General features: G+C 33.8%; 1 protein-coding gene and 1 long non-coding RNA gene across 2 annotated transcripts in view; one reads left to right on the forward strand and one right to left on the reverse strand.

Moving 5' to 3' along the window:
- Positions 1-8874: 8874 nt before the first annotated feature.
- On the reverse strand, positions 8875-26350 carry LOC100164941 (titin). The gene is made up of 2 exons (XM_001946449.5): positions 26106-26350; positions 8875-13950 (listed from the first exon to the last, which is right to left on the reverse strand). The coding sequence occupies exon 2, from the start codon at positions 13935-13937 to the stop codon at positions 9129-9131; it is 4809 nt and encodes a 1602-aa protein (XP_001946484.1). The 5' UTR covers positions 13938-13950; positions 26106-26350; the 3' UTR covers positions 8875-9128.
- Positions 14225-27084, forward strand: part of LOC115033893 — a 57511-nt gene continuing 44651 nt past the window's right edge. Inside the window, exon 1 of the long non-coding RNA XR_003839228.1 lies at positions 14225-15313. This is a non-coding gene — a long non-coding RNA (uncharacterized LOC115033893). The remainder of the gene's footprint in view (positions 15314-27084) is intronic.

Consider the following 27084-nt stretch of genomic DNA (forward strand, 5'->3'; position numbering starts at 1 on the left):
AGCAGATAATAGATGAACATATAAATATTGGGTATAGTTACTTAATATCTACCTATATAATGTGCGTTGTTACAGCTATACAGTTAACATACGTAGGAAACTAGAAAGTTATAAGGTTTTGCGAATACTAAAAGTACCTACACGACACTGCGGAAGGTATCTTAAAAAAAAAAAACGAATACAATCAAACACAATATAATATATTACATAGTTAAGTTTAAGTATAATATAGGGTATGGCCGTATGTGCCATTTGGAGTCTACATGGAGACCACGGAAGCGTGTGATACGGGTGAAGAAAACGACAACATATCATTTAATGATCGTTGTCGATGCCCAACACGAAACAGCTGCAGTACCTATTTACGAATGTACGAACATAAAAAAGCACTCCATGAAGTTTTCAAACTGACTGTCGTTAAACAATAAACTGTAAAGGAAAAATCCAAATCGTCCAAAGTTCGAATAAATTGATTCCCAAGTTTTTGATAAATCGATTTCTTATAACCCTAGATGTAGTCAGCAATCTTTAAAATTAGTTTATACTTTATACAGAATTGATTGAAATTTGAAATATTCAGTGCACGAGCGAATAGTATACCCATAGGTACCAAATTAATTAAAACGAAACGAAGTCGTTACAAGTCACGAGTCACGATATAGGCACGTCATATTTCTACGTTAGTGAAGTTGGATCGCGCTAACTCTTGATAAAATCTAACTATAAGAAATGTTTTGTGATCAGATTTGCCAATGTCCGCGAGCCAAAATTGAAGAATACAAAACTTTGAAAGTTTATCTTGACTGAAGAATTGACTTTCAAATTTTAGGAATGGACTTACACATTTGAAATAAGTATCAGAGGACCGATCACCTAATTTATCTATGACATGATATGTAAAATCTACATAAAAGTAGATTTTTTAGATGGGGGGAGGCGAGCATCGTGGTAATCGGAACTAGTAATAAACACTTCTACGCCACTTTTACGTATTAACTGTAGACAATATTTTGAGACATGGTTGTATTATTTACACGCGGGTAAACTTTGATGGGTTGCGTGAAGTTGTCCCTGCCATACAAAAATCTGCGATAACTGTCGCATATTGCACTTGAAAATGTAAAAAATCGACCGACAAAATCACACATACTAATATTTTCAACTCTAAGCATAATCTTCGTAAAATATATAGATATTTTATTATAAATTCACATTTAGATATTGACTTGTACTGATATAAGTTATCCAATAAACCCCATATTTCGATTTGAAGTTAATTTTTGTAGACTTATGAAATTCAAATTTATACCTAAGTCGTAAACTCATATAACTAGTTCTAGTATAGGTGCCTATACTGATTATTACACTCGTGGGTTTATCAAATGGTCATGATGAAAATTTGGATTATGATAAGCAGATATTATTTTGTCCAATAACATAATTTTATATATTCATTGAAAATTATTATGTCTCATTTTTGTGCAAGTTTTTAAGCACAAAACAAATTAATTTGTAAGCCCCTTCCATTACGTTCTCCACTGAAAACGCGTTTGAACTGACTTTTCGTTCGCATAATACAACTCTATGGTCTGATATGGACAAGCTATTTTCAAATAGATAGGTAAATATTATACGTTTATATATATTATGCTAAATTGGCTGAAAAATAAATCTACGACATATTTTATTAATATAATTACTATCGTTTCTATAATATCTTATTATATTATTAGATACGATATCGATCAAGAGCACATTTTTTTAATTATTCTATCAAACAACAATGATAATGGACTTGAAAAATAATTCGGTCCGCATACAAACCATTGTTATATTGATGGGTAATCGTTCCGCGTCCGAAAAACGTATTTCATAATACACATCATCGCCATTTCGCCAATAAGAATATTATTGTATTATTACGCGTGCAATGATATCGCAATCACACCGCAGAAGCTGATGTCTGAAGAGTGGGTACGAACCGTATGGTGCGCACTGCAAAATACAATTGTTGCCTATTATAATATTATTGTTGTGCGGATGCGAAAACCGGCGAATGGGTCTATCAACCCGCATGGGACTTGGCCTCAGAAACACTCCCATGTTATTCCTCGTACACAGTATTATATTAATATACTTCCCGGTGAACTAATCTCCGTCCGCCCATCGTCGCGGGTTCAACAGACGTGAAACAAATGCAGAATTACATCACAATCGTCGCGGCCATTGTATTTGTATGTGTATCATGACGTATGTGCACACTTTTTTTATACCTACATTTTTATCGTCATCATTATAGGTTGAGGTACCTAGACCGCAGCAGCAGCGGACACGTTATATTATTATTGTTATTATTCGGGTGTGCAGGTGGGTATTAGCAGCCGGTCGTCTGGTTAGGACTTAGGACGCGACTTTATCGCAGTCGTATCGTTCTATATAATAGCATAATAATTTCATTATTATCTGCGAGTCGGAAGACGTGTCTCGTCCGAACGCATTTCGTCACAATATTATCATTACAACTCATAACTACTAGCTATCATTGTCAGTCTCAAGCCCCTTTCGGATTTTACAATGTGTGTCGACGGTAGGTACCTGCGTAAAAAAAATGCAGTTATTATATCGGTGTGAGGTATACGCAGCAGCTGTGATGTGTTTTTCTCGCGGGATATTTAACGTCTTTGTTCTGCGTTTAGCATCATACGAGTTCGGCGTATAATAATAATTAGCACCATTAGGAGGTAACAATAACCGCGATGTATAATAAGAGAAGGCTGTGAATTTTTAATAATGCGTTTGTACATATTTTTTTTTGTGTTTGCTACCTTGTACCTATAAAGAAAGAACCAATTGAATTCAATCAACATTTTATGTTCTACGATACTATATTATATATTTATATATTATAATAGTCACAGACCACAGTCCACATACATTACATTTACTTCTCACGCTTTGACGGAGCCAAATGTGTGTGTATTGTATGCCTAGATGTTACTCCTTAATAATATAAATCCACTTTAAATACAATGTTTTGTTCGATGATTATTCGGGTTCACAAACCGTTATTGCTCTCTAGTTCCGGAGGAGTAAACTGCGACACATTTTTTTTTGGAGAGGGGAAGAATTTAATTTCATTAATATAGACTATATTCTATAATATTTTATAGTAGCTTCTCCCGGTATCACTGTATTAGTATATGGGTGACTGGGTGAGCACATATTGCGTATAATTGGTTTTTAGATTCTACGTGGAATCAATACGATTGTACAATGATGTGTTTTTTTTTTTAGTTTTTTTTTTGTGTCTTTCATCACCTATTTTAGGATAGTAAATATGCTTGGATTTTCTTCAACAGTATCTTTTCAGATAGGAAAGTGAATCTAGTTGGTACTTTGGGGGGTCAAAAGTAAAAATTGCCCAGTAGTTTTCAAAAGCGACACGAAAAACAAAAGAAAAATTAAGGAAAAACGAGAATTTTTACGTAAAATCTGTTTTCGAGAAAATCGATTTTGGTTTTTGGTGCAACTCTAAAATAAATGACCGTAGGTACATGCAATTTTGGAATGTTTATATTAGAATTTTCTATACACCATAACACATTCCAAATATTTTGACTTATTTTATATTTATTATTTTATAGTTAAAAATGTATAAAATGTTCAACTTTTATAGGTAAGGGTTGAAATTTAAAACAAAGTTCCACATAAATAGATAAATATATAAAATACTTTATTCACAATAATATCATAAAATATACTTAATAATATCCAGTCTTGTAAAGAATATTTTTATTTTGTATTCGGAATGCATATTCGAATAAATGAGAATTAAGATATTCAGAATACATATTCAAATACTTTAAAAAGTATTCGAATACTGTTAGAATAAATTTTTTTAAACTATTTAACATTTATTAATTAATAATAAAAATACATCGTAATCATAAGTTATTTATAACCTACGGGATACAACACATTAGTGTTTATAAAAATAATCATATCATGGGCCAATATTTATATTTCGTTCAAAGAATAAAACTAATGTTCATGATTTATATAATAATATGTCTTGTCACAAATTTAAAATTATTTTTCTGGATCAGAAAAAAGTATTTTTTTAATGAATAAAAAATACAAAAAAAGTATTCAAATACTTTTATTCGAATACTTTACAAGACTGGTAATATGATAGGCTGACTGATATAATATATTTTATACCTAGATTCAATCTCCGCTCAGAATCATTTTTCTTATACAGTAATATTATATCATTGAATTCAAATTTAACAGCATCCATTATATTGACCCACTTGTAAACTACTGTACAGCAGAGTGACATCCACTTGCCACCTTTTTTAATCGTTAGTCTAAATTTATTTTGAAATGGAATAATTGTATAATAATAATAATAATTTAAGTCGATCGATGAAACATTGAGTTTGACTAATCTCATAAGGCTATATTGGTATGCCTCATATAACGATCACGTCACTTCCAGAGTACCGGAGATCTAAAAAAAAAAAAAAAATGACTTAATTATTAAGTTATGAAAAAGAAAACATAATTACATTTTCTAGAATCATAATACGTGACACAGTATTTGCAAATGTAGTATAGGCACTTTAGATATCGTGTCTATAAATATTAGGTAAACTAATCAAAATAATTATTATTTTACACGATTTGCAAAAATCCATGAAATAGAATATAATATGATCATAATAATATACATAATAATATACTCTCATTTTCAATTTCAAATTGAAAGAACTATTCGTAACGTGCTTACTAGCCAACACATTAATAACGTAGGTATTGGTCTTGGTAAGTGGTAGGTACTCGTGTATTTGGTCGGAACCAAATTTTATTAAGGCACAGTATAATATAAAGGAATGTCGCAAATCGAAAATGTATCGAAATTTCTAACGCACACGCCGACAGCGAACATTCATTTTATTATGTCGTTTAATCTATATAATAAAATATAAGAATAACGTTATTCTGTCGTTGACACGAATGCAATACAACTATCACATGGTCTTTGCGTCTTATGCGTTTATGTAACAGACAGATTTCAAACAAATTGTTTCAATCGTCGTCGGGTTGCTGTTTTTTTTTGATTATGGCGAATCGTCAAAACAGTTTAGTTGGTTGCTGAAATATGTTACGAATCGTAGAGCGTTCGAGTAACTATGGTTACCGTACGAGTATAAGTAGGTATACCGTCTAATATAATCTTTTTCTTTATACTCGGGTTGTTTTTCATTTATTAAATTTATTAAAATATTATTACCAGTCGACTGGTTTCGTGAAGGTTAAACAAGTAAGTAGGTAGGTGGGTGTTGTAATTTTCTTAGTTTCAATTAGGAAAAATAGAAATCTAACTTTATCGTTACAAATGCATTACCGGCGCATGTATACTTACATATTATAGTATTTATATTATACCGCGCGAATACCAGAGTACCTAAACATTATTATAACAAATTAATAACATTAACCTGAACATTGATCAAAATGGCGATGGTGATCGTTTGAGATGACTTACATATACGTTTTAATGATGCGTTCCCACAAGTGATTCAAAATCAAAATATAATTCGTTCGTTCGTTATTTAATAAACTAAATTACAAATTGATTCGTAAATAAATTTATAAATAAGCGGCCTAATCAATTATAGGTACCTCTATTAAGTATAATATATATAGTATAAACTATTAGGTATAATACCTACAACTGTCCACTGATTACCAGACGCGGAACATGCAATATCATCCTTATCTCCCGCTGGTTTTTTACAAGGTGATTTTCCTAAAGTAATTGCAGTAAGATAAATTTAGTAGCTTTTGTTATATTTGCCGTAGTTCGTATAGGTACAATTATTTCAAATTGAAAATACATTAATAACTCCCGATTAAATCTTACTTACATATATTTTTCTTTTGAAAAAACTATTTGTAAAATGCATTATACACCTATTGTATCATCTTGATTTCCTCGAATAATATTGCAAAACTCGTGATGTATATTTCAACAGTTTTTTTAAAATTGAAGAGGTCAGTGGATAAAGGTGTTAACTGACATTTTTTCAAAAATGCATTTTATTGCATGAATAAAGGTGTTATAATGTTATAAACATTATATCACTATTTGATAAGGTTTTATTTAGTAGTTACCAATAATAGTTATGGTTACCTACGTGTTATAAGAAGATTAATCATTAGTTGTAGTGGATAAACGTATTAGTGTATGTTAACTTGAACAATTTCAAAAATGTTAGTTAACAACTTTATCCACCGACCCCTACAATTTCGTCAATCAATTAAAAAAAAAAAACAAAGACAAGTTCAGTAGGGTAAGTTCAAATAGAAATAATACAAAACTGGTATTTTTATTAAACATATTATTTAGGTACATTGGTACAGTTTTTTTAACATAGGAAAATATGTTTTTGGGCTGGATACACAATAAAATGTTTCTGGCCAATTTCGTAAGGTTTTCGTTGTCGTGGTTACTTATTATTTGCCATATTAATTATTACGATTCATAGATTTTCCTTTTAGAGGAAAAATATCGAGTAGGGTGCTATAAGTTTTTTCATATAAAATAAGCGCAATCATATATATATATATATATATATATATAATAATAATAATAATAATAATATTGTTTAATACGGAATAAATTCCAATTACATTTTAAATAGATATAATATAAGAGAGTTACATTAGTAGCTGTTATAATATATATTATATTTTACTTAGAACAATCGCATAAAAAGAACTCGATAACTCACTTTTTTTGGTATATTTATTGCCCTAGTGCAATAGTATAATATATCACATTTTCCAAACGATATGTGTTTTTGGATTTGATTGTTGTAATATGTATGTAATATGTATATTTCATATACGCATTTATATTGCAATATTTGAATCACTCGCGTTGTGAAATCGCATAAGACCAAAAACATATAACATATTTTGAAATTACCATCAGACAAGTGATGCGTTCTATATGATATCTCGTGAACGTGTACATGTATATATACATGTATATAAACATAATTATTGCACTTTCGCCGTATACCTATACCAGATACCTATATAACCTAACTTTTATATTTTTCTACACTCTCGTTCGAGGCGGTCAGTCGTGATGAACGAAATCGGATGCATTGAACTTGCAGACAGTTCATGATCACGAATTGTTTATATCGACCACAGTATATTAATCATATTTTTTGATGCTCACTGTACCGCCTATTTTGAATATTATCGCGTATACCCGTGGATCGCGACGATCCGTAAAACCACAATAGGTATAAGGTCCGTGTATTGAACACAACGACTTAATTTATTCTAATGTCTACGTGCTGTAAGTGGTGTATTTGAAGCCGAAGCTAGATTATTATTATACTTACTTAAATGTTCAGCGTTCTGTAGCCGAATTTTTTTTCGTCCACTCAATTTTAGTTTTAAAGTGAAATAACTGCCGTGAGAGATCATATACGACTTTATAGGACGTTTAGACGATTTAAAAAATACTTACGTACCTGAAATGTTTAAAAAAAAATAGATCGAAAACGTGTACTAAGCAATCACGGACATTTTAACCTTTTTTTTTTTTAGTGACTTTTGACGTGAATGTTATATATTTTGCAGGCTTGAGATGCATCTAAAAGGTTTTGTTAGGTTACTAATTACTATAGCTGTACACAAACATACACATATCATTGCGTGCGTTACTATGACGAATAGTAAATAATATTATATAGGAACATACCTAATTATTATATTATAATATAATATACTTAATTATAATGTTGTTATAATTGATGATGTTATCAGTTGGTATGGTGACATAATTCGTTTCTATGATGAAAACGTAAATAATATATATAATTAAAATCATAATTATTTCCTTGCAATTCAAAAGATATGTATATATGATCCAATTATGTATTTTCTAACGAGAGAAATTGTTTAAGGATTTCTATGTTGTTTTTAAACGCCAACATAATATAAATATGAAAATATACCTAATATATCATTAATTATTTGTAAAGTTTAAATTTTATAACTGGTAAATTTCTTATAAAGTTATAACATTGCTCAAAACTAAAAAATCGAGTTATCACGAGTCATGTCGTATACCTGTATCTGTATGTCATAAAACCATGTGTTTTGTGATCATCTGACAAAAAAATCGGGCGAGTGTCTTCCTATAAAGGTTAGGTTTTTTTCATAAATGAGATAATTATATGCTTAAAAAATAATAATAAAAATGTCAATACATATTTGTATAGAAAATTAATTTAATCATACATATGTTGTACACAGTAAAAATAATAATAATATAAAAATTACATATAAATTATAAAACTAAGACGTTTCTCGACTGAAGAGTTCCATTTTCCGATGTTTATTGAATCCAGAATAAATTCTTACGTTCTTACACAATATACATAATATTATGCTTAACGGTAATGATAGTATAATCAAATTATATGTTAACGATGTTATAATTAAATTCAGCACACATAAAATTCACAATAATTTAATGCAAACATAAGTAATAAGTATACATTATGATATTTTTATGATAGAGCAAATTTTTCACTTACCAAATAAATATTTAATAAGTAAAACATTCTTATATACAAATACAAAATACAAATATTAAATAAAATACGTTTAAGGTTGTATGAAATGAATTTCATATGTTAACAGATAAAAAGTAGATACATTCGATATGTATATATTATAAATAAATGTTTGTTCAACGCATACACGCAACTAATAAATTATTTAAATGTGACTAAAATATAATCATATTTAGGTATACGTAAAAGTAATATGTACAAAATATTTTTTTTCTAGACGTTGGCACAGATTTGTATCCCGTTTGTATCTTTGGTTTTATGTGGACACTGAGGCGAATGTACGAGCAATATGTATTATTTTATTTTGTTCTTCTGTACACTGTACTTACTATACTCGATAATTACCGACGCCTGTCATAAACAAGCATCGTCGTCTCACGTCATCTATTATTATAACCTTATGATACGCGTGTACATATTATATTTATTTAATATCTATTATATTATACTTTATATTATTCATGGCTCGGACACCAGGTCGGTGATCTGTTTGTTCTTTTTGCTCTTCACGCACCTGCCCTTATAGCATATTTCAGTCTCCATAGATACCTTGGTCGTGGTGGACGTGACCGGCGCGACGGGAAGTTCCGTGACTGCGGCTGCAGTGACGACGGAAGGGTCGGTCGGATCTGTCTCCGCAACTAAGTCCACCGTCGATTCTTCGGCTGCCGTGGACGGCGTTACGGCTTCAGCCCGAGGTTCATCACCACCACCACTGATGAATTTAGCCAGCATATCGGCCAAGTTCCGCTGGAACGCCTCGTCTTGTTCGTCGTCTGGGTATTTTACCGCGGGTAGAGGCACTTCCGGAATCTGAGTGGTTTCGACCGGACGTTCTTCTTCCGTCGACGTCACTGCCGCAACTTCTGCGTTATCAGAAACGGTAGTTACCGACTGCTGCTTCTGGTTGCTGACAGTGGTATCGAATGCAGCAATGGTTGTCGGTGCTATCGTGGTGGTGGTGGTGGTGGTGGTTGTGGTTGATTCTTCCGTGGTGGCAGACGACGAGAATCCGAATTCGGTGGTCGGTTTTGTCACTAACTCATGAATGGCGTTCGCTGAAAGCGGGCCCAGAGAGTTTTGTGACTCAGCCGTGTCCAGGTTATCTTGCGGCTTCTTCACTCGTACTCTGACCCAATGGCCTCGGCGGCCTGGTGTCTTCTTCTCAGCGTTCGGGTCATGGGCTTTCTTATCGTTACTGCTTCCGTGGTGGTGTTTTTCCTTCGAAAAGTCCTCGTCCGCTGGTGGTTCTCCGCTACTGAACTTGGTGTCCGGCCCAGAAGGTGGTTGCGTGTACCTTGTGTCCAACTCGTAACCATGACTCTGCTGTACGGTTACTGGTTCGTTCCAGAATGACGCGGCCTCTTCGATTTTCTTCTGTTCTTCTTGTTGACCGGTTTGCTGTACCTCTTCTTGGAACTGTTGTTGCACTGGCGCGGCTTCTGTGGTCGACGTGGTCGTCGTAGTCGTTGTCGTGGTCGGTCTCCTGGATCTCGATCGTACGAACTCTGATCTACTAGCTTGTGTCGTTCTAGACCTCAGAGGATTTCTCGTAGTTTCGACCGTTTCAGTAGTTGTCGTCGTTGTTATCGGACGGCGTCTCTTCAAAGGATTATACCTTTGCGTCGATGTTTCTGTTATCTGTTCGGACACTTCTTCCGAAGTGCTTGGAGACTCAGTCGTAGGTCTTCTGGTCGTAGTTAATCTCTGCCTTGGCCTCAATTTTGATCGTTCTTTGGGTTTTTCACTGGATTCGATGACGTTTTGAGTACTTGGTATTTCTACTGGCACTTGGGTTGACGTCAACAATAATTTATCGTAATACGACAAGCGTTGTCTAAGTTTCGGTGTGTCTGTGGGGGATAACGTTGCTACCGTCTGAGGTTCTTCGGATACGGTTTGTGGAGGATTGGAAGCCGATTGAACTTGTTCAGTGGACGACTGTTGTTGGTTTAAAAAGTTATTTCCTACCTGGTACTGGGAAAGTGGTTGTATTTGTTGGAAGTTTTTAAATATCTGTTTTTCAGTTGAGCTAGAAATAAACTGTTGCTGATTTCTCTCCGGATTGTTTAGGTCAGTTAACGATTGAGGATTATTTGAAATTTGCTCTTGATTGGTCTGAGGAGGATTGTCTAAAAGTTGTTGCTGATTTTCAAAGAATGGCTGTTGGCTTGGTTGTTGATTATTGAAAAATTGTTGTTGTTCGAGCTGAGGCAACGTGTCTAAATAGTTTTGCTGGTTTTGTGGAACTTGTTGATCTGCGAAAAACTGCTGTTGCTGTGTGTTGTCAAATTGCTGTTGCTGTGTGTTGTCAAACTGCTGTTGCTGTGTGTTTTCAAACTGCTGTTGTTGTGGGTTGTCAAACTGCTGTTGCTGTGTGCTCTCAAATGGTTGACGCGGTGTGTTGTCAAATTGTTGTTTTTGTGTGTTATCAAATTGTTGTTTCTGTGTGTTATCAAACTGTTGTGGCTGTGTGTTGTCAAACTGTTGTTTCTGTGTATTATCAAACTGCTGTTGCTGTTTTTCAACAGATGCTTGCGTGGTTTCAAAAATAGTTTGTTGTTGTTCCACTGGTTTTCGTGAAAATTTCTGTCGTATAGACGTTGGTGTACTCTCCAAAAATTGTTGTTGATCATTCGCCGATGTCGAAATTTCTGGTAAACGCTGAAGTTCTGCTGGTGTTGTAAATTGATCATTTTGTCGTTCTGTTATATCATTCAAGGGAGTAGTCGAGCTAAAACTAGTCAATGAACCCCTATGCAATGGTTTTCTTTGACGGTTTCTTTTCGGTGTAGTGGGTGTGACATCTGTGATTGGTTGAGCTCTTTCAGTTACTCGTTGCGTGGTACTCGACACAGATGGCTGTAATGAGTTTACCTCAGTCGGCAATTGAGACGTGAGTTTGAATGGATTGAATTCAGTAGTAGAAACAACTGGAGACTTGGAAGACACAACAACAGATCCTATATGAGGCGGCGGGAATGGGATTTTTGCGTAACCAGGAGGAGGTTTGAAATTAAGTGGAGCGACGAAAAATGGTAAACGATCCGCCATTGAATCAATTTTGGTAATATCGAGTGACGATAAATAAGGCAATTCAAATTTAACGTAACCTCTGGGTGCGTCAAGATCAGTTGGTCCGACAAACACTTTGGGCGAACGACTACCAATTGTATCTAACACTGGTATAGTTTTTGCTTCCTTTAGTATGGTCAGCACTTCGTTTATCCTGTTATCCAGACGTTTTTCCATATAAACAGAAAGTGGAGGTTGATGTGGAGGCGGATATTGCGTTGATGGTGCTTGTACTGCTTTTTCTATCAGACTTGGCGAATCAAATGACTGCTGAGGTGCTAATGTTGAAGGTTGTGTTGATTGAACTTTTGGCTTTGATTTTTGTTTTACTTCTTCAAATTTCGGCACAAATGGTGCTTGTGATTCTTGTTTAGGTCTTGTTTCTTGGAAATTAGGGACAATGTTTTGTTGTACTTCTGGTTTTGGCCTTAATGACTCAAAATTGGGAGTGAATGTTTGTTGTGCTGTTTCTTGTTGTGGAATTCCTTGGAAATTAGGTACGAACTGTTGTTGTGATTCTAATTTTGGTTCTTCAAACTTGGGAACGAATTGTGGTGGTGGTAGTTCTTGTCTTGGCCTATTTTCTTGGAAATTTGGAATGAACTGTTGTTGAGGTTCTAATTTTGGTTCTTCAAACTTGGGAACGAACTGAGGTGGTAATGGTGTTTCTTGACTTGGCCTAGTTTCTTGGAAATTGGGAATGAACTGTTGTTGAGGTTGTAACTTAGGTTCTTCAAACTTAGGTACGAATTGTGGTGGTGGTGATGATTGTTGTCTCGGCCTAGTTTCTTGGAAATTAGGTACAAACTGTTGTTGTGGTTCTAATTTTGGTTCCTCAAATTTGGGAATGAACTGTGGCGGTAGAAGTGGTTCTTGTCTCGGTCTTGTAGTTTCTTGAAAATTAGGAACGAACTGTTGTTGAGGTTCTAATTTTGGTTCCTCAAATTTAGGTACAAACTTTGGCGGTGGTAGCTCTTGTTTTGGTCTCGTTTCTTGGAAATTAGGTTGGACACTTTGCGGTCGTGGTTCTTGTTTTGGTCTCGTTTCTTGGAAATTTTGTTGGAAATTTTGTGGTTGTGGTGGTGGTCCTTGTCTTGGATGATTTCCGTCAAAGTTCGAAACGAAATTTTGGGCAGATTCTTGTCTAGATTCGTCAAGATTGGGAGTAAAAGTTTGTTGTGCTTGTGGTTTTGTTTCTTTTGGTTTATCTTCGAAAGACGGTTTTTGGAATCTATTATCGTGAAATTGGAAAAAGTTGGAAGGCGGGTTTCTTGCGTCCTCGACAAATTGATATGATTGTGGACCGACTGGTTGTTCATTTTGAGGCAAAAACTCCGGGCGTTGTTCCTTCAGCTGATTTTGGAAATTGGGTTTTCCTTGTTCAAATAACTGTGATGGTGGCGGAAAACGGCCAGTATTCTGTTCAAATGATGGTGGTGGTGCAAAACGATTGGGATCTTGTTCAAATTGTTGAGCGATTGGGAACTGACCTTCAAACGGTTGCGGTGGTCTTTGGAACTTTAGTTTACCGGTCTCGAACGGCGATTGCGCTTTCGCGTCGATCTGCGTCTGTTGTGGTATCGGCCTATCGGCTTGCGATCTGGGCTTTTGCCTCTGTAGTGCTTCGATGGGAACGTACACGAGTTGTACTGACCCTTTGTTTTGTTGCTGAATGAACGGTGATTCGGGAAACGTCACTTTGTTTTCCTTCGGTATAGGCTGGATTTGTGGTTGGGGTATGAACGTGAACTGTGGCTGGAAATTGGGTAGTCCCTGAAATCTACCTTGAAACGGATTCTGTTGGTTGAAAAACGGTACCGGGAAGTGCACAGGTTGCGGTATTTTTGACGCCTGTTGTTGGCTGAAAAACTGAGCCGACGATGCCGCCGGTGTGGTGACTTCGTACGGTTCGCCAGCTGGAGCCCGGTTAAAAGTGTTTTGTTTGGCATTGAAATTAAATGCACGACTGGATGGAACGGCCGGTGGATTTAACAGACGTCCGACTTCGTCCGCGCCGCCTGCTTCGCCACTAGATTCCAGATTCTTTTGACACGTCGGACATGACGCCGTTATAGGTACCCAGTCGTCCACACGTTTCGCTGCAGTCTCGGGCCGGCTCCATGTTTCTTGTGGCCGTACTGGTTCACTCAACAAGGCCGTGCAAAGAAGCACGACCAATCTCCACCCTTTCATGGTCTATTGGGACCTGTGGAAAAATATTTCATTAGTATATTTGTTTTTATGAATATTTAAAACCGTCATACTAATTCATTACAAATATTGACTTAACGGTGAACAATATAGAACTGCATGAAAATATAATGGTAAAATACATAAATAAATAATATCGACAGATCGCAAAATACCTATATAAATTACGTATACATTTTACTCAAAATATTTAACTTATTTAAAAAAAATATATTTATAATAAGCAATATAATTTAAATAATATAGAATTGATAAAAAAATATCTTATGGATTATTATGGCATTATCTTATGCAGATATAATTTTTATTGATCACTTAGTTATCTATTACATCACGGTTATTGAGTAACTAATATAGTATTAATGCCGGTATATCACCTGAACCGATCGTGCAGACATTTTATAATATGATAATTGTCGCACCGGAACTATTTGGATTGCACTAATATGTATATCAGGTCACATTCAAATTCAATTATGATTAAATTGTCCGAAACTTCGAATATAATATAAGTATTTTTACTCAGTGTTCTAGAAGGACACCGTCAAATTCGTTTTCAAAACACATTCCTCGAATCAATGACATGTTACAATGTAGTGCTATTACCTACGTTTGATGTTTACGTTATAAGCTACGTTTAAGCTATGTTCAACGTTCATAACTTCGTAACAAAAACAAAATCAGTACGCTGTGTCACTGTTTACACCGATATTGTTTTTTGTTTAAAATATGACATAATATTGAAAAATTGATTAATTTTTTCGTTCGGGGAAAAGTAAAAAAAAAACTATCTCATTTTATAACATAAATCTATACGTTCAATCATGCGTACAGTAAAATATAGCGTGCCTGCTATATAAGTATATAGTGTAATAATTAATTTCACGGAGGATGTACTTATTATGGCTGTATATAGCAACAAAAAAAAAAAAAACGGATATAACTGCAATATATATGATTGTCATGCAGCAAACGATCGAGGAAATGCGATAAAAATCTTAAAGTTATTACTTATTATTTTGCTTGGGTCGTATATTAATATAAACAGTTATACATTTTTAATTATCTAAAAAAACATTCAACTGTGCAATAGGTATAATATGCTTGTGTGACATTTCTAATTTGTTTAGATTACAAAACAAGACGTGTCAACTGGTCGGTTATTACTAATTAGTTATTACATTATAAAACTAGCCTATCTATAACACGTGCATAGACGCATAGTTTACACATATTAGTACGAAGTACCTAACCGTGCACGATAGTTACTAACCAGAATCTATGGCGTACACCCGAGTAATCACTATAGTAGCATAGTCCGTTCCTATCATTAAGAAATATTACACGACGTGGTATTGGTAAGTACCTACTTACATTACATTGTTATCAATGACTATGAAAATGTTTTTTCTATGCAACAGTCAAACACGTCGTTTGACTCGCGATGAATGCTGTTGACTATAATATAAGTGAAAAGTATATCATAACACTAATGTAGTTTTGATCATTATTCGCTCGTCGCTTATATCCGGCCATCCCGATATAGAAAATGTCGGAAAGACGAGATTTTGACATTGAACCTCGCCAACAAATTCTTTTGACACACAGCTATACTATGTACAAGTGATTACGACTGACCTCTGCGCACATGTTTTTCTCGTTGTTTTTTTTTTTTCACTTAAAGTTATAAAATTGTTTACCAGAGTTTATGGAGAAAAACTGCGACGGCACATAGGTACACGGCCGCGGGGCGTATAATATACGAAGAACAATAATACTCAAACGTTTGCGTCCAAACGGGTATACTTATACTTAGTGCAGTTTGGAAATCTCGATTAATATATTTCCGTTCAACCACTTCTTTATGATAATCGTCTTGTTTTTGTCGACCGACGGTTTTCGTATTAATCATTATATAGACAGTAATTACGTAGCTTAATGGACGACTTCAATAACTCCCGGGTGTACATACATTAACTACGACCGTGGCAGTTATCCGATAAAATAAATAAATCTATTATACGATAGTATATTTATATCTTATAATATATTATTATATAGTCGAACGCGGTTAACTTCTTTAATTCGAAATCGTCGATACCTCGAACTTTTTCCCCGGTCCCTAGAGTTTCCTTTAATAATATTGTATTAACCTTTGATGACTCGAATAACTACAATTCTCTGGCCAGTCCCTTCAACTTCGAGTTAACCACGTTTGACTGTATTATAATATAAACGAAAATATGCTGTGTACGAATGTTTATTGTTAAACTTGAATATTAAATGTATATTATAGGCATAAAACGAGCTGTAAAATTACAATAACAATTAGATATTGCATATTTTCAAAGACCAACCGAACATAAAAACTCAATAAACAATAAAATAATACCTACCTACCTACCTAACTACCCATATACCAACTATATATTAAAATATTGTAATAATAATAATAATAATAATAATAATATATCAAAACGGTTCTCGTTTCATCATTTTTCTCTTCTCTGAATGATTATATTCAAACGTTTTACATTAATTAATTTGCGTTTATTTTATAATTGATACGAACATCCTCGTTATATTTGGAAACTTCAAGATCTCGGAACGGAAAAGAGAAATAAAAACGAAACCATTACCATATTATCGTTATTATTATTATAGTCTTCGCGGGCAAAAACACGCATCGCGCTGTTCTACATGTGCGCTCGAGTCGCAAAGACGATATAATAATAATATGCAGTTGGGCAATTATACACCATCTTTAACGATAATTGTTATTAAACGCAGTTTTTACGTTTTCAAAGTCAACAAACCGTATATACAACTTGCAGTTTTCCTCTCCCGGCGACTGCCGCACACGCACTTGACCGCGCGCGCTTGCCCGGCGAAATCAGCATACATTATTAATTATTATTATTATTATTATTATAATACCTTAAGGGCGGCATATTATGTAGAAAGCGAACTTGTCGCGGTTGTGTACCGGCGACGAGGGACGATACGATATTGTTTTAATTAAAATAATATATTATGCCGCACGACGATAATATAAGTATATTATACAACTGTATACGGTCGTATATACAGCAGAACGCACACGCGATACGTGACCGGCCGCGGCTGCTTCCTGTCCTATCAGCAACTATATCGTAGGGTTTGGCGGGCGAAAAAAAAATTCTATCTGTTTACGACCGACCGGTCAAACGACGGCGGTATTCGCCTCGATGGCGCGCGGAGGAGAATGCGAACGAAAACGAAAGCGGTCCGTACAACGGAATTCGAATAATAATAATAATAATAATAATAATAATAGTATGGGTAGTAATGTGATCGGGCCAAACACGTGTAGGTAGAGCCGTAGGAATATTACGCAATCGATAGTTCCCGGATTTTGATCTGCTCTGGGTGGGACCGAAACAGCCGCAGCAAAACGGCTCTATCGAATAATAATTTCTTTTTTTGGAAATCCGATAGCTCTCGAGCGTGGGCTTTGACGCGCACGCGACTCATCTACAGTATAGAGTTTCGCAGCGACATCGATAATCGACGAACATTATTAATAATGATAAACTATTAGATGAATAATTAATATTAGTAATTAAATCATTAGAATCATCATCATCGTTTGTATAATTTCACTATCGAAACGATTGTTTTTCGACAGTTTGTTTTTATGAAATTTATAATTTAACGTAATTACGGGAGAAAATCGGCGGGTCTAGCACAAGGTATAGTAAGGTTACCTATTAATAGGTAATAATAATTCGTGTGTCCATTATGAGTGAACGCTAAGTATTTAGGAATGTGCGCGTTGTTTCAACGTCGGCGCGTTAACTTTTGACGATTATCAATTAGGTATCATAATTGATAATAACATGCTTCAAACGATTTCGAAACAATCGCGTTGACGAATAATTATTACGAGACTTTAAACGCATGTGAATCGTGAAAGAATTTACGTTGCAATGAAACCGATATTATTATAATAATATATACCTGCACATTAATATTATATTATCACAATAAATTAAAATTTGGTTAGGAATGTCTGAACGATAAAGTAATATAATATTATTACGTGCGCAGATTATACAGATTATAATAGTGTAAATATTTGTACTCGGTGATTAAATTACATATTTAACGAAACGTAACAGTGAAATCTTTCGAGCACTCCAAAAAGAACGGTTTGTATTATCGTTGGAACGCGGACACGATGTAAAGGCGTGGAAAGTCCGTGTATCCGTCGTAGGCACCTATATAATGTAAAATAGGAAGTGTCTCCGTCTCCGAATTACACGTGTTTTAAACTTTCTGACTTAGCCGTCAGTTTCGCGTTCAATGGAAAAAATGTACTTACAAATTATGTTTTATTCGTCGCATGAAAGTTTGCGTCTACACGGATCGTTAAACACGGCAAAAGAAATCGAAACCAAATATGCGCGAAAACTATATAAACATTAAAAATAACAAACGTATCGTCTTACGATTGTTGTAATGCTGTATGATAATATTATAATGTACTCTGATACTCAAAAATAAAACTTGAACACAATACAATAGTCAATAAGTGCGTTCGCATATCGTATTTATTGGTTGGGCGCGTATACCTACCTACAATAGGTACAATGCAATGTCTGTGCTCATAATATAACGTTATAAATATGTTTTTTCAATATTTAAAAAACGTTTAAAAAATTGTTGATCTTATTCGTTTCGGTTTTCACTAGACGGTAAAAAAAAATCACAATAATATACAAGGTACACCTAAATATGGTCGAAATGCTCATACTACATGTTATTATATTGTTTAGCTATACCCGCTGGCCACTGCACATTTCTTTGAATATTAAAAACAGAAATTAGACCGCTTCGCGTTACCTGCAAGCTTTGAATACATTTCAGACTTGAGAAAATGACTCTAAATGCATAACTGGAAACGCGATGACTATATCATAATAATATGATTATGTCATGCACGCGTCTATACACGGGAAAACTAATTTATCCCAAAAGAATAATATTACACTCTCATATTCGAACGGTGGCGTCCTTGTGCGCCCATCGAGTGACGAATCACACTCGTAATAATAATATATAGTGACACATAATCTGAATAATAATATTATATAACATAGGTACTATTCACGAGAAATTATATGGAAAATAAAATGATAGGTTTGGCCCGCGGGTTCTCCGTCGCGGGTACGGAGTGTTGTGATTTCGCCTCCGCTCAAATGACTTAACGAAAACTCAATTGCCGACAATAATAAACGTATACACAGGCCGCATACACCAATCCACGTATTTGTTCAGGAACAGAATTTTTTTTCTTTAAAACTATTTCCGGGACCAATATACTTTGTAGTTTTGCACTATCTCGATGGTGTTGACTCGAACAAATTAATTATTTATATACGTTCTGATCAATTAATCGCTATGCAATACACGACCGCGTGATTATTGCACTCATAAGTTATAATAGCTACAATATATTAGCAATTATAATATTTCCAGTAAAACATGAGTCACTTCGTTCGACCATTTTACGAAAACTCAACACGTTATTCGTTTCAGCCGCACACATTTTTTTACGTACGCAGACATTTTTAACGTATTTATGGAACAAATTTACAGTACCTAAGTCATTGTAATATTGTTGATCACAGCTAAGATCGTTTTGGCGTCTATATAATATTATATATTCTATCCATAATTAGTATATTCATACAGTATTGTATACACTGCAGATCTATAGTAAAGCAATTATATCGTTTATGGTGTATAAAATAAGAACATTATTGGATAATTTCAAATTTTAATTCTAATTTGAAAACAATATGATACAGTGTAATGCATTCTCGATGTTATGTTCCGACGACAGATGATGTATACTAGATAGGTACGAGTACCTACAATATATATTTTTATTTTTTTCACCAAAGAAATTTCTCACCTATATATATATATGATCGTTACAGAACCGATGAATAGAAATATTACTTTTATTTTTCCCAGCAAATCCTCGTTTATCACGTTTATAGTTTTTGACATATCTCGTAGACGTCATAAAAATATTCCTGTATATAGGTATACGAAAAAAAAAAATAATAATCATTTCCGTCCAAATAGAATAGACGCGCGCTCGCGCACACCCGCTTTCATTATTATTGCCACTGCTGCAGCAGCAGTAGCAGCAACTATATCTATCCAGACGCGATGACTGGCCGTCCTCTAGAAATCTCACCGACCTTCGAGTCGAAGCGAAAGTTTTCCATTTTCACGTTGACAAACGACGGTAATATATGTATATACGTTTTCAAATAGGTGTTCGGTATTATTGCCACGGTTTGGGATGCCTATATAATATATATAATGCAGCGTATGGCGTATAGCTACGATATGATCTTCACAATTTAATTTTACACGAATCCAAATTCCACCTACCGATCATCGTTTATCGATTATCGATTATGATTATACAATATATATGTACAATATTTCTATCGCGGCCGACGAGAGTTTGGTGCAATGGTATATTATACTAACGGTCAAGCTCAACAAGTTGCAGCGAGCGTAAAGGGTTGATAGCGCAGTATATAAGTACCTATTTATGGTATAATATCATGTGTTTATGGTTCTTTCGATGTACCACCTATCTACCTATATAATATAGTGAAAGCTGAGTGCGTTGAACCTGCAACAGCATTTTACCTTCGTCTGATGCGAACGATAATGAATAACTCGATGGTAATTCGTGTAATAAAATATATTACGGAATGTGTGTGATTGTTTTTCTATCTCCATCCGTCCCGCAGTCGTTGAAATTATTTTAAAATTTTTATATTTTTATATTATATCAAACTACATGATCGCGCATCAGGAATTAGCGTCACGAAGACGAAGGGCGGTAACGATTACCTATTCTGCGGCCGCGGTACGTGACAAAACTATTAAATAATTAATTTTCAATTCAAGTTTGTTTCGACGGCCATCGAATCTCATTCAATATCGACTAAACGGGTGTGATCTATAATGAAATCAATACTGCTCTTGCCACTATTTCGGTACGGAGCTTGTTGAAGCGTACATATATATAGATATACTTGCAGCTTGCACAATGTAAAACTACTGTAAAAATTGTTTTTTTTGACTTTTTAGTGTATTTATTAGTTAATATATAATTTATACAAGAACATCACTATACTCATAATATTGTATGAGATGACGTAGATGACAACATCATCACGTTAAAAATCGACGAGCTGTACGATTGAGCAAAAGTTTAGGTATAAACCAAAGACGATGTTGTACTGATTTTTCGCATAACGCGTGTGCTTGAACCGAACAATTTTCGATCGAATTGAATTTATAATTGTCGAAAAATAAATATTGAATAGTAAAAACACGCCTATATAGGTACATGCGATTCCGTCATAAGTCTAAAAATCTATCAGATTATGGTAACATATTATAATATCGTATCCAAACCCTGGCGCCCGAAATCCGCGACGATTAGTGACGCGTGCTGGTATACCGACAAAGACCATTATTTGTTTTTTCTCTGTTTATAAATTATATTTTCATCGATATGAATGCAGCACAATGTGCAGCCGGTCGGTGTGCAAAAATCGAAATGAATTAATGATCCACAGCGAATTATCAGGGGAAATATGTATCATGCGCGAGTTCGCGGCTCTGCAAGTACCTATAGGTGTATAATGTATATACACATTAAAATACAATAATCTACTAATTGTATTTCGTCGAATCGCCATGACAAAACACGTATGAAATAAATCTAATGGAACAAATTAATTTAGAGTATACAGGGGTACAGAATAGCTGATTTAATTTAATTACGGTTCATATACATAGTAAATTATAGTACCTATATAATATATAATATGATATATTATTATATGACCTTAAGATATATTTTACACTTTACAGTCGATTTTGTTCGTATGCAATTTTAGAAATTTCAGTACACGTTTCATACTTGACTTTTTGCAAGATATCGAGTAAGACTAATGTTTTATTATTATAGTATATCATGCGTGTTTGATTAAATATAAGTGTATACCTAAATATTGAATCGATATTTATATTTATGGGCTATGCAATAATTAATATGTAGGTAGGTGTACCTAGCTATTGCATAACTATATAATATATTGGAGTAATTCATTAATTTTCACCAGTATGCATCACTGCAGGTGATCAAATGCAAATATTTTCATTAGATATGTTTACAAACGTCGGAATATTTATTAGTTTAAAGAAATCATAAATAAACAAACACACGAACATAATATTCATAGACGCACGTGTTATAGCATTATAAGAATCGCGTTGATATAAATGTTTTTTTTTTTTTACTAGTACCTAGTAGAGGTCAAGCATAGATCTGGAGTCTAGACTGCACGTGTCGAAATCGAGTGAAATGCGAAAAAAAAATTTATATTAATACTAAAGTCTATAGATAGTTATGTCTCACAATATTGACTGATTTGTAAAATTACGAAAATTTATTCGATCAAGCTGAAGTCGACACATTATACAATATATCATACAGGAATAATATAAATGATATTGTTAGGTATACCGTATACATAATATGTGCAAAATGTTGTGCCAAATTTAGTTCGAAATATCTGCGGGGTATATTATTTTTAATCATTATTTGACAATTCATAGATATATTTTCGACACAATATTATATATTGTAATCAATTAAAATTCCAAAATAGGCAGGTATACCTCCATTATAATATGAACGTATTTATAATATGCTAATATAATGCTGGTTATTTAATATTTTGTTGTGTAAATGTATATAAAATATAATAATTGGAATATTTGAGACGACAAAATTAATCGAAAACGATTTAAAGCTATTTTATTCGACAGGCGCGCAAGACTCGATCGACATAAAAAAAAAAACTCTCTTGGAAATAATAATAAAAATAATAATGATCAATAGGACCTATATAATATAACACGATGGCGCCGGAACTTAAGAACTACGTGAAAGCAATAATGTTATTGACGAATGAAAATTTTCGATTAAAATACGCATCAAAGCGTTAATAAAAAATTGGAATTATGATTTCATATCCGTCGATAGGCTCACCGATGATGAAACGATAAAGAAAATATACATCATCTGCCGACCGAGTGATCGTACACGACTTGCGCAACACGCGAAGACATCGCGAATTTTTGTTTCCTTTTAAACGTCATTCGTCTCGGTACTATCCCGTCCAGAGTGCTGCGTATATATATATATTTATATATACATATAAATAATACATATATAGGTATATCTACAGCTTATGATTTCGTTACAAAAACTACGTGTATCTACCTACGCGATATTAAAACACAATGCTTTTACGTAGGTACATATGGTTATGTAAAGGAAAAAAAAATGTAATCCTGTCCCGCTGTGTGACCAAAACGTCAAAAACGGAAAAGGAATAAGAGAACACACGCATTGCAACAATAATGACCATAACGACGACGTGGTATATCGCATAATCGTGAACATTCTTATTATTTCACACGTTAATTATATACATATGTCATAAATATATGTATAATATTTCCACTGATTATTGTTATATCATAACCATAGTTTTTAGCGTCGAAGACGATAACTATACGTAATCACATTCTTTGAATACTGCGAGTTGTAGACCGTTAATAGTAGGTACCTATATTATTTTTAAATATTTTGGAGAGTAATAATGATAATTCATTGCTATTTGCGTGTTGTTCGGTCTCGACGAAAGATTTTAACGCCCGCCTTGTTCTTAAAAATTATTTAGCTGCAGTTGTTTTCGAATTAGTTCATTGCTAGTAGTTTTCGTATAGCTATAGATAGTATAGAGACATTATGTTATATTTGTTAATGCGTTCAGCATTAAAGGTCATGTGAATTTTTCTAATGATTATATTATAAACTATAAGCTTCTGCATAAGTATTAAACAAAACTACAATGAAAAAATATTTCGCACGTTTTTAGGATTAAAGGCTGCACTTGGGTCAAGGTATAAGTGTGTTAAAAATAATAGTGACAAAACCACTGGGTCGTATTTTAAGAAATTAAATATAATAAAACTCAACTGTCACTTCACGTAACAGAAAATGTGAGGTTAAATGAAATCGAACGTTAAGTGCTCATAAACTATTTGAAATTATGAAAGATGCAAAGCACATTGCACAATAAAAGAAACCTTATTAAAAATCCATCTAGAAAAATTGCTGTACACCTAAATATTGAACTTTGTAACACCATAGAAATAGAAAAATATAGTACCTAATGTATATAATAGGGATACTTACAAATCCTAACAATATTTTATTCTATGCTAGTGATTTTATACAAGTTTAGAGGTCCCAATAGAGTTTTATATTTAGGTATATTTTGAACAAAATGTTATAAATCTAGGTAAGTACTACAATAACAAAACCATTTTCAAACATTTTCAAATATTTTGAACTCTTCGAAAAACAGTTACAATAAAAATACATTTTGAATAAAATCTAAATCCCTGCTCATTCAGTAAGTATAACATAATATATATATATAGGTATTTGCTTTATAATATAACCAATGTAATAAAATAAAATATTTCATTCGTGACACATTTTGAATGGAGAAGAATATAGGCTGTATATGACACACAGAACGTGCAGAAAATACAATTTAATAGTGAATGTATGGTACATAATTTTGTTCGTCCTGAACATCCCTTGTATTGTAAATTGTAATGTATAATATACTTAATTTTGAGGGTTATAACAGATTGTTGAAGCATAAAATGCAGGTACCAGCTACGTAGAAGTACCATAATATAGTAAGTATGTATGATATATCGATTATATATAGTGAATATACATGACTACGCTTATACCTTTTTTTTCTCGCTTTATAATAACTGAATCTCGGTTGCCGCAGCAGAGAAAAGAAGTCGTCGGGCATGTGCACTACAATTGTTAACAGGTGGTGGGATGTAGGTATTATAGTAGCGACATAGCGTATTATATAGATTAATATTTAATCCGGTCTGTAAGCGTTTCTACTATACATATATATCATATACCGACTGCAACAGCTATATAGTATATTATAGTGTATACCTACGTAAATAGGTACAAACGAACAACAAGAAAATAACAAAAATGTCGTTTCTTGTACGAGTGACCAACTTAAAACACGTTCATATGAACATTGAAAATCGAGAAACGTATTCTGTCGTTGGGACGATTTGGGATTTGCCCCACCCCCTAACTCAAATAGAGCGAAAAGAACAGTGAATTTCCCGAGGCTATTTACTGTAGCATTTGAACTTCCAGTGACCACAAAATCATATTTAGAGGTAGATTACTATAGAAGCAAATAATATTATGCACCCACTACAAACAATAATTTATAAGAAAGTATACGTATAGTGCAATGTAATTATTTTACCATACACAATTTGTACGCGTATTTTAATTTTTAAATAGTATTTTACTTTACATCTATATTTTTTTTAAGTTAGGTACTAATTTTTTTTTTTTTAAATGAAAAAATAGATTTTCAGTCTCATATAATATTCCAGAGCAGAATATTTTTCAGATTTAGATATATTTATTTATTTATTTTTATTAGAGAATATAAAAAATGAACAGGGTGAGGGAAGAAACCATCCAGTGATCACAATTCCTTTTGCTTAAAGTTTCACTATATAAATATAAAATATATCGATCCTATAATTAATTTGCTTACAAATTTAAGGTTTAAATTAAATGAGTTTTAGTTTGGTTTTGTTGAAATGTTGATATTATGAATAGTGTTAAGAAAAAAAAAAAAATTTTAAAAAATAATGTATTATACAAAAATGTTTGGTAAAATTACAGTATTATAATTTGCGAGTGTAATTTATTTCAGGTATTTTTGATTTTAATATTATAATCGGTTGTCAAGACCTATACGATATTATTGCTGTATGTCAAATCGCACATATTATAATCGTACGCCGATACTTCAGCGATAAGTTTCGATTACGTTATTTTAGATATAAATTATTATATTCTTGTATGATACGATAATTTTGAATAATAACAAATATATAATCCAAAGAACAAATACTCACGGAATACACTCGGGGAGGACGTATCGATGGTCGTCGGGCGTATGTGTCTACACGGGTGCGCGTAAAAAAAAACGATAGTTTTACGTCGTCGTGTTTCGAAAATTATAATATTGTTATATTGTATATCCGACGGGTGACCGACAACGAACAACTCGAGCGGCGGAAGTACGCGAGCGTATTGAGACGATTGCGCGCGGAATGACCGTCGCGGGACACCGGAGAACGCGTTTTGGAAGTACTTGGGAGCAGTGGCGTCGGTGGTCGAGTCGTCCGTCGGTAGATCAGGCGGGAAGAACGGCCACCGGTGGGGTGGTGAGAGGTCCGCACGGCGTTCGGCCGCCGAAAGGAAAAGTGAAGAGACGCGGCGGCGGCTGCGGCGGGTGTGCGCGCGCGTGTCGTTGGCATTGGCGGCCCCAAGGTCGCGGCGGCGGCGGAGGCAGTAAACAACACGTTTTCCACCTACTGAGGTATGGGAAAAAAACAGCCCTTTTTTCATAAAAGACTATTTTAAATACTTTTTTTTTTTACTCGACAACGCCGCCGCCGTAGGAATTCTCGGCCGAGACGATTTAAATATTCTTGTTATTGTTATTGTTGTTGTTGTATACCTGTAGAGTAGTTCAAGCCCGGATTTACGACGATGTACACTGTTGTAGTCGCATGTAGTGATATTATACGCCTTGAGAGTTAAAATTGTTTCAATATGCTATAAATATCAGACATCAACACGCATCATGTGATGCATTAAGAAGTTAAAATGTGCACCGAATAAATTATTTCAAAATAAACAACGTGTATTATACATATATCAATATAATATGTTATATATATTTAAGTATGTATAGGTATAAGCTGATGTAACTTTAAACCGTGTCCATATTATTTTAAGTGTCTTAGGTATTTTATTTTTTATTTACAATTAGGTATAATATTATATGATATGTACTTAGGTACGTATTTAGAATTATCTTTTCCTGAA

The sequence above is a fragment of the Acyrthosiphon pisum genome, chromosome A1 (assembly GCF_005508785.2).
Source record: "Acyrthosiphon pisum isolate AL4f chromosome A1, pea_aphid_22Mar2018_4r6ur, whole genome shotgun sequence".
In the NCBI taxonomy this organism is placed as follows: Eukaryota; Metazoa; Arthropoda; class Insecta; order Hemiptera; family Aphididae; genus Acyrthosiphon; species Acyrthosiphon pisum.

Excerpts from the sequence above, each read along its gene's own strand:
- LOC100164941 (XM_001946449.5), bottom strand. The coding sequence starts at position 13,937 with ATGAAAGGGTGGAGATTGGTCGTGCTTCTTTGCACGGCCTTGTTGAGT.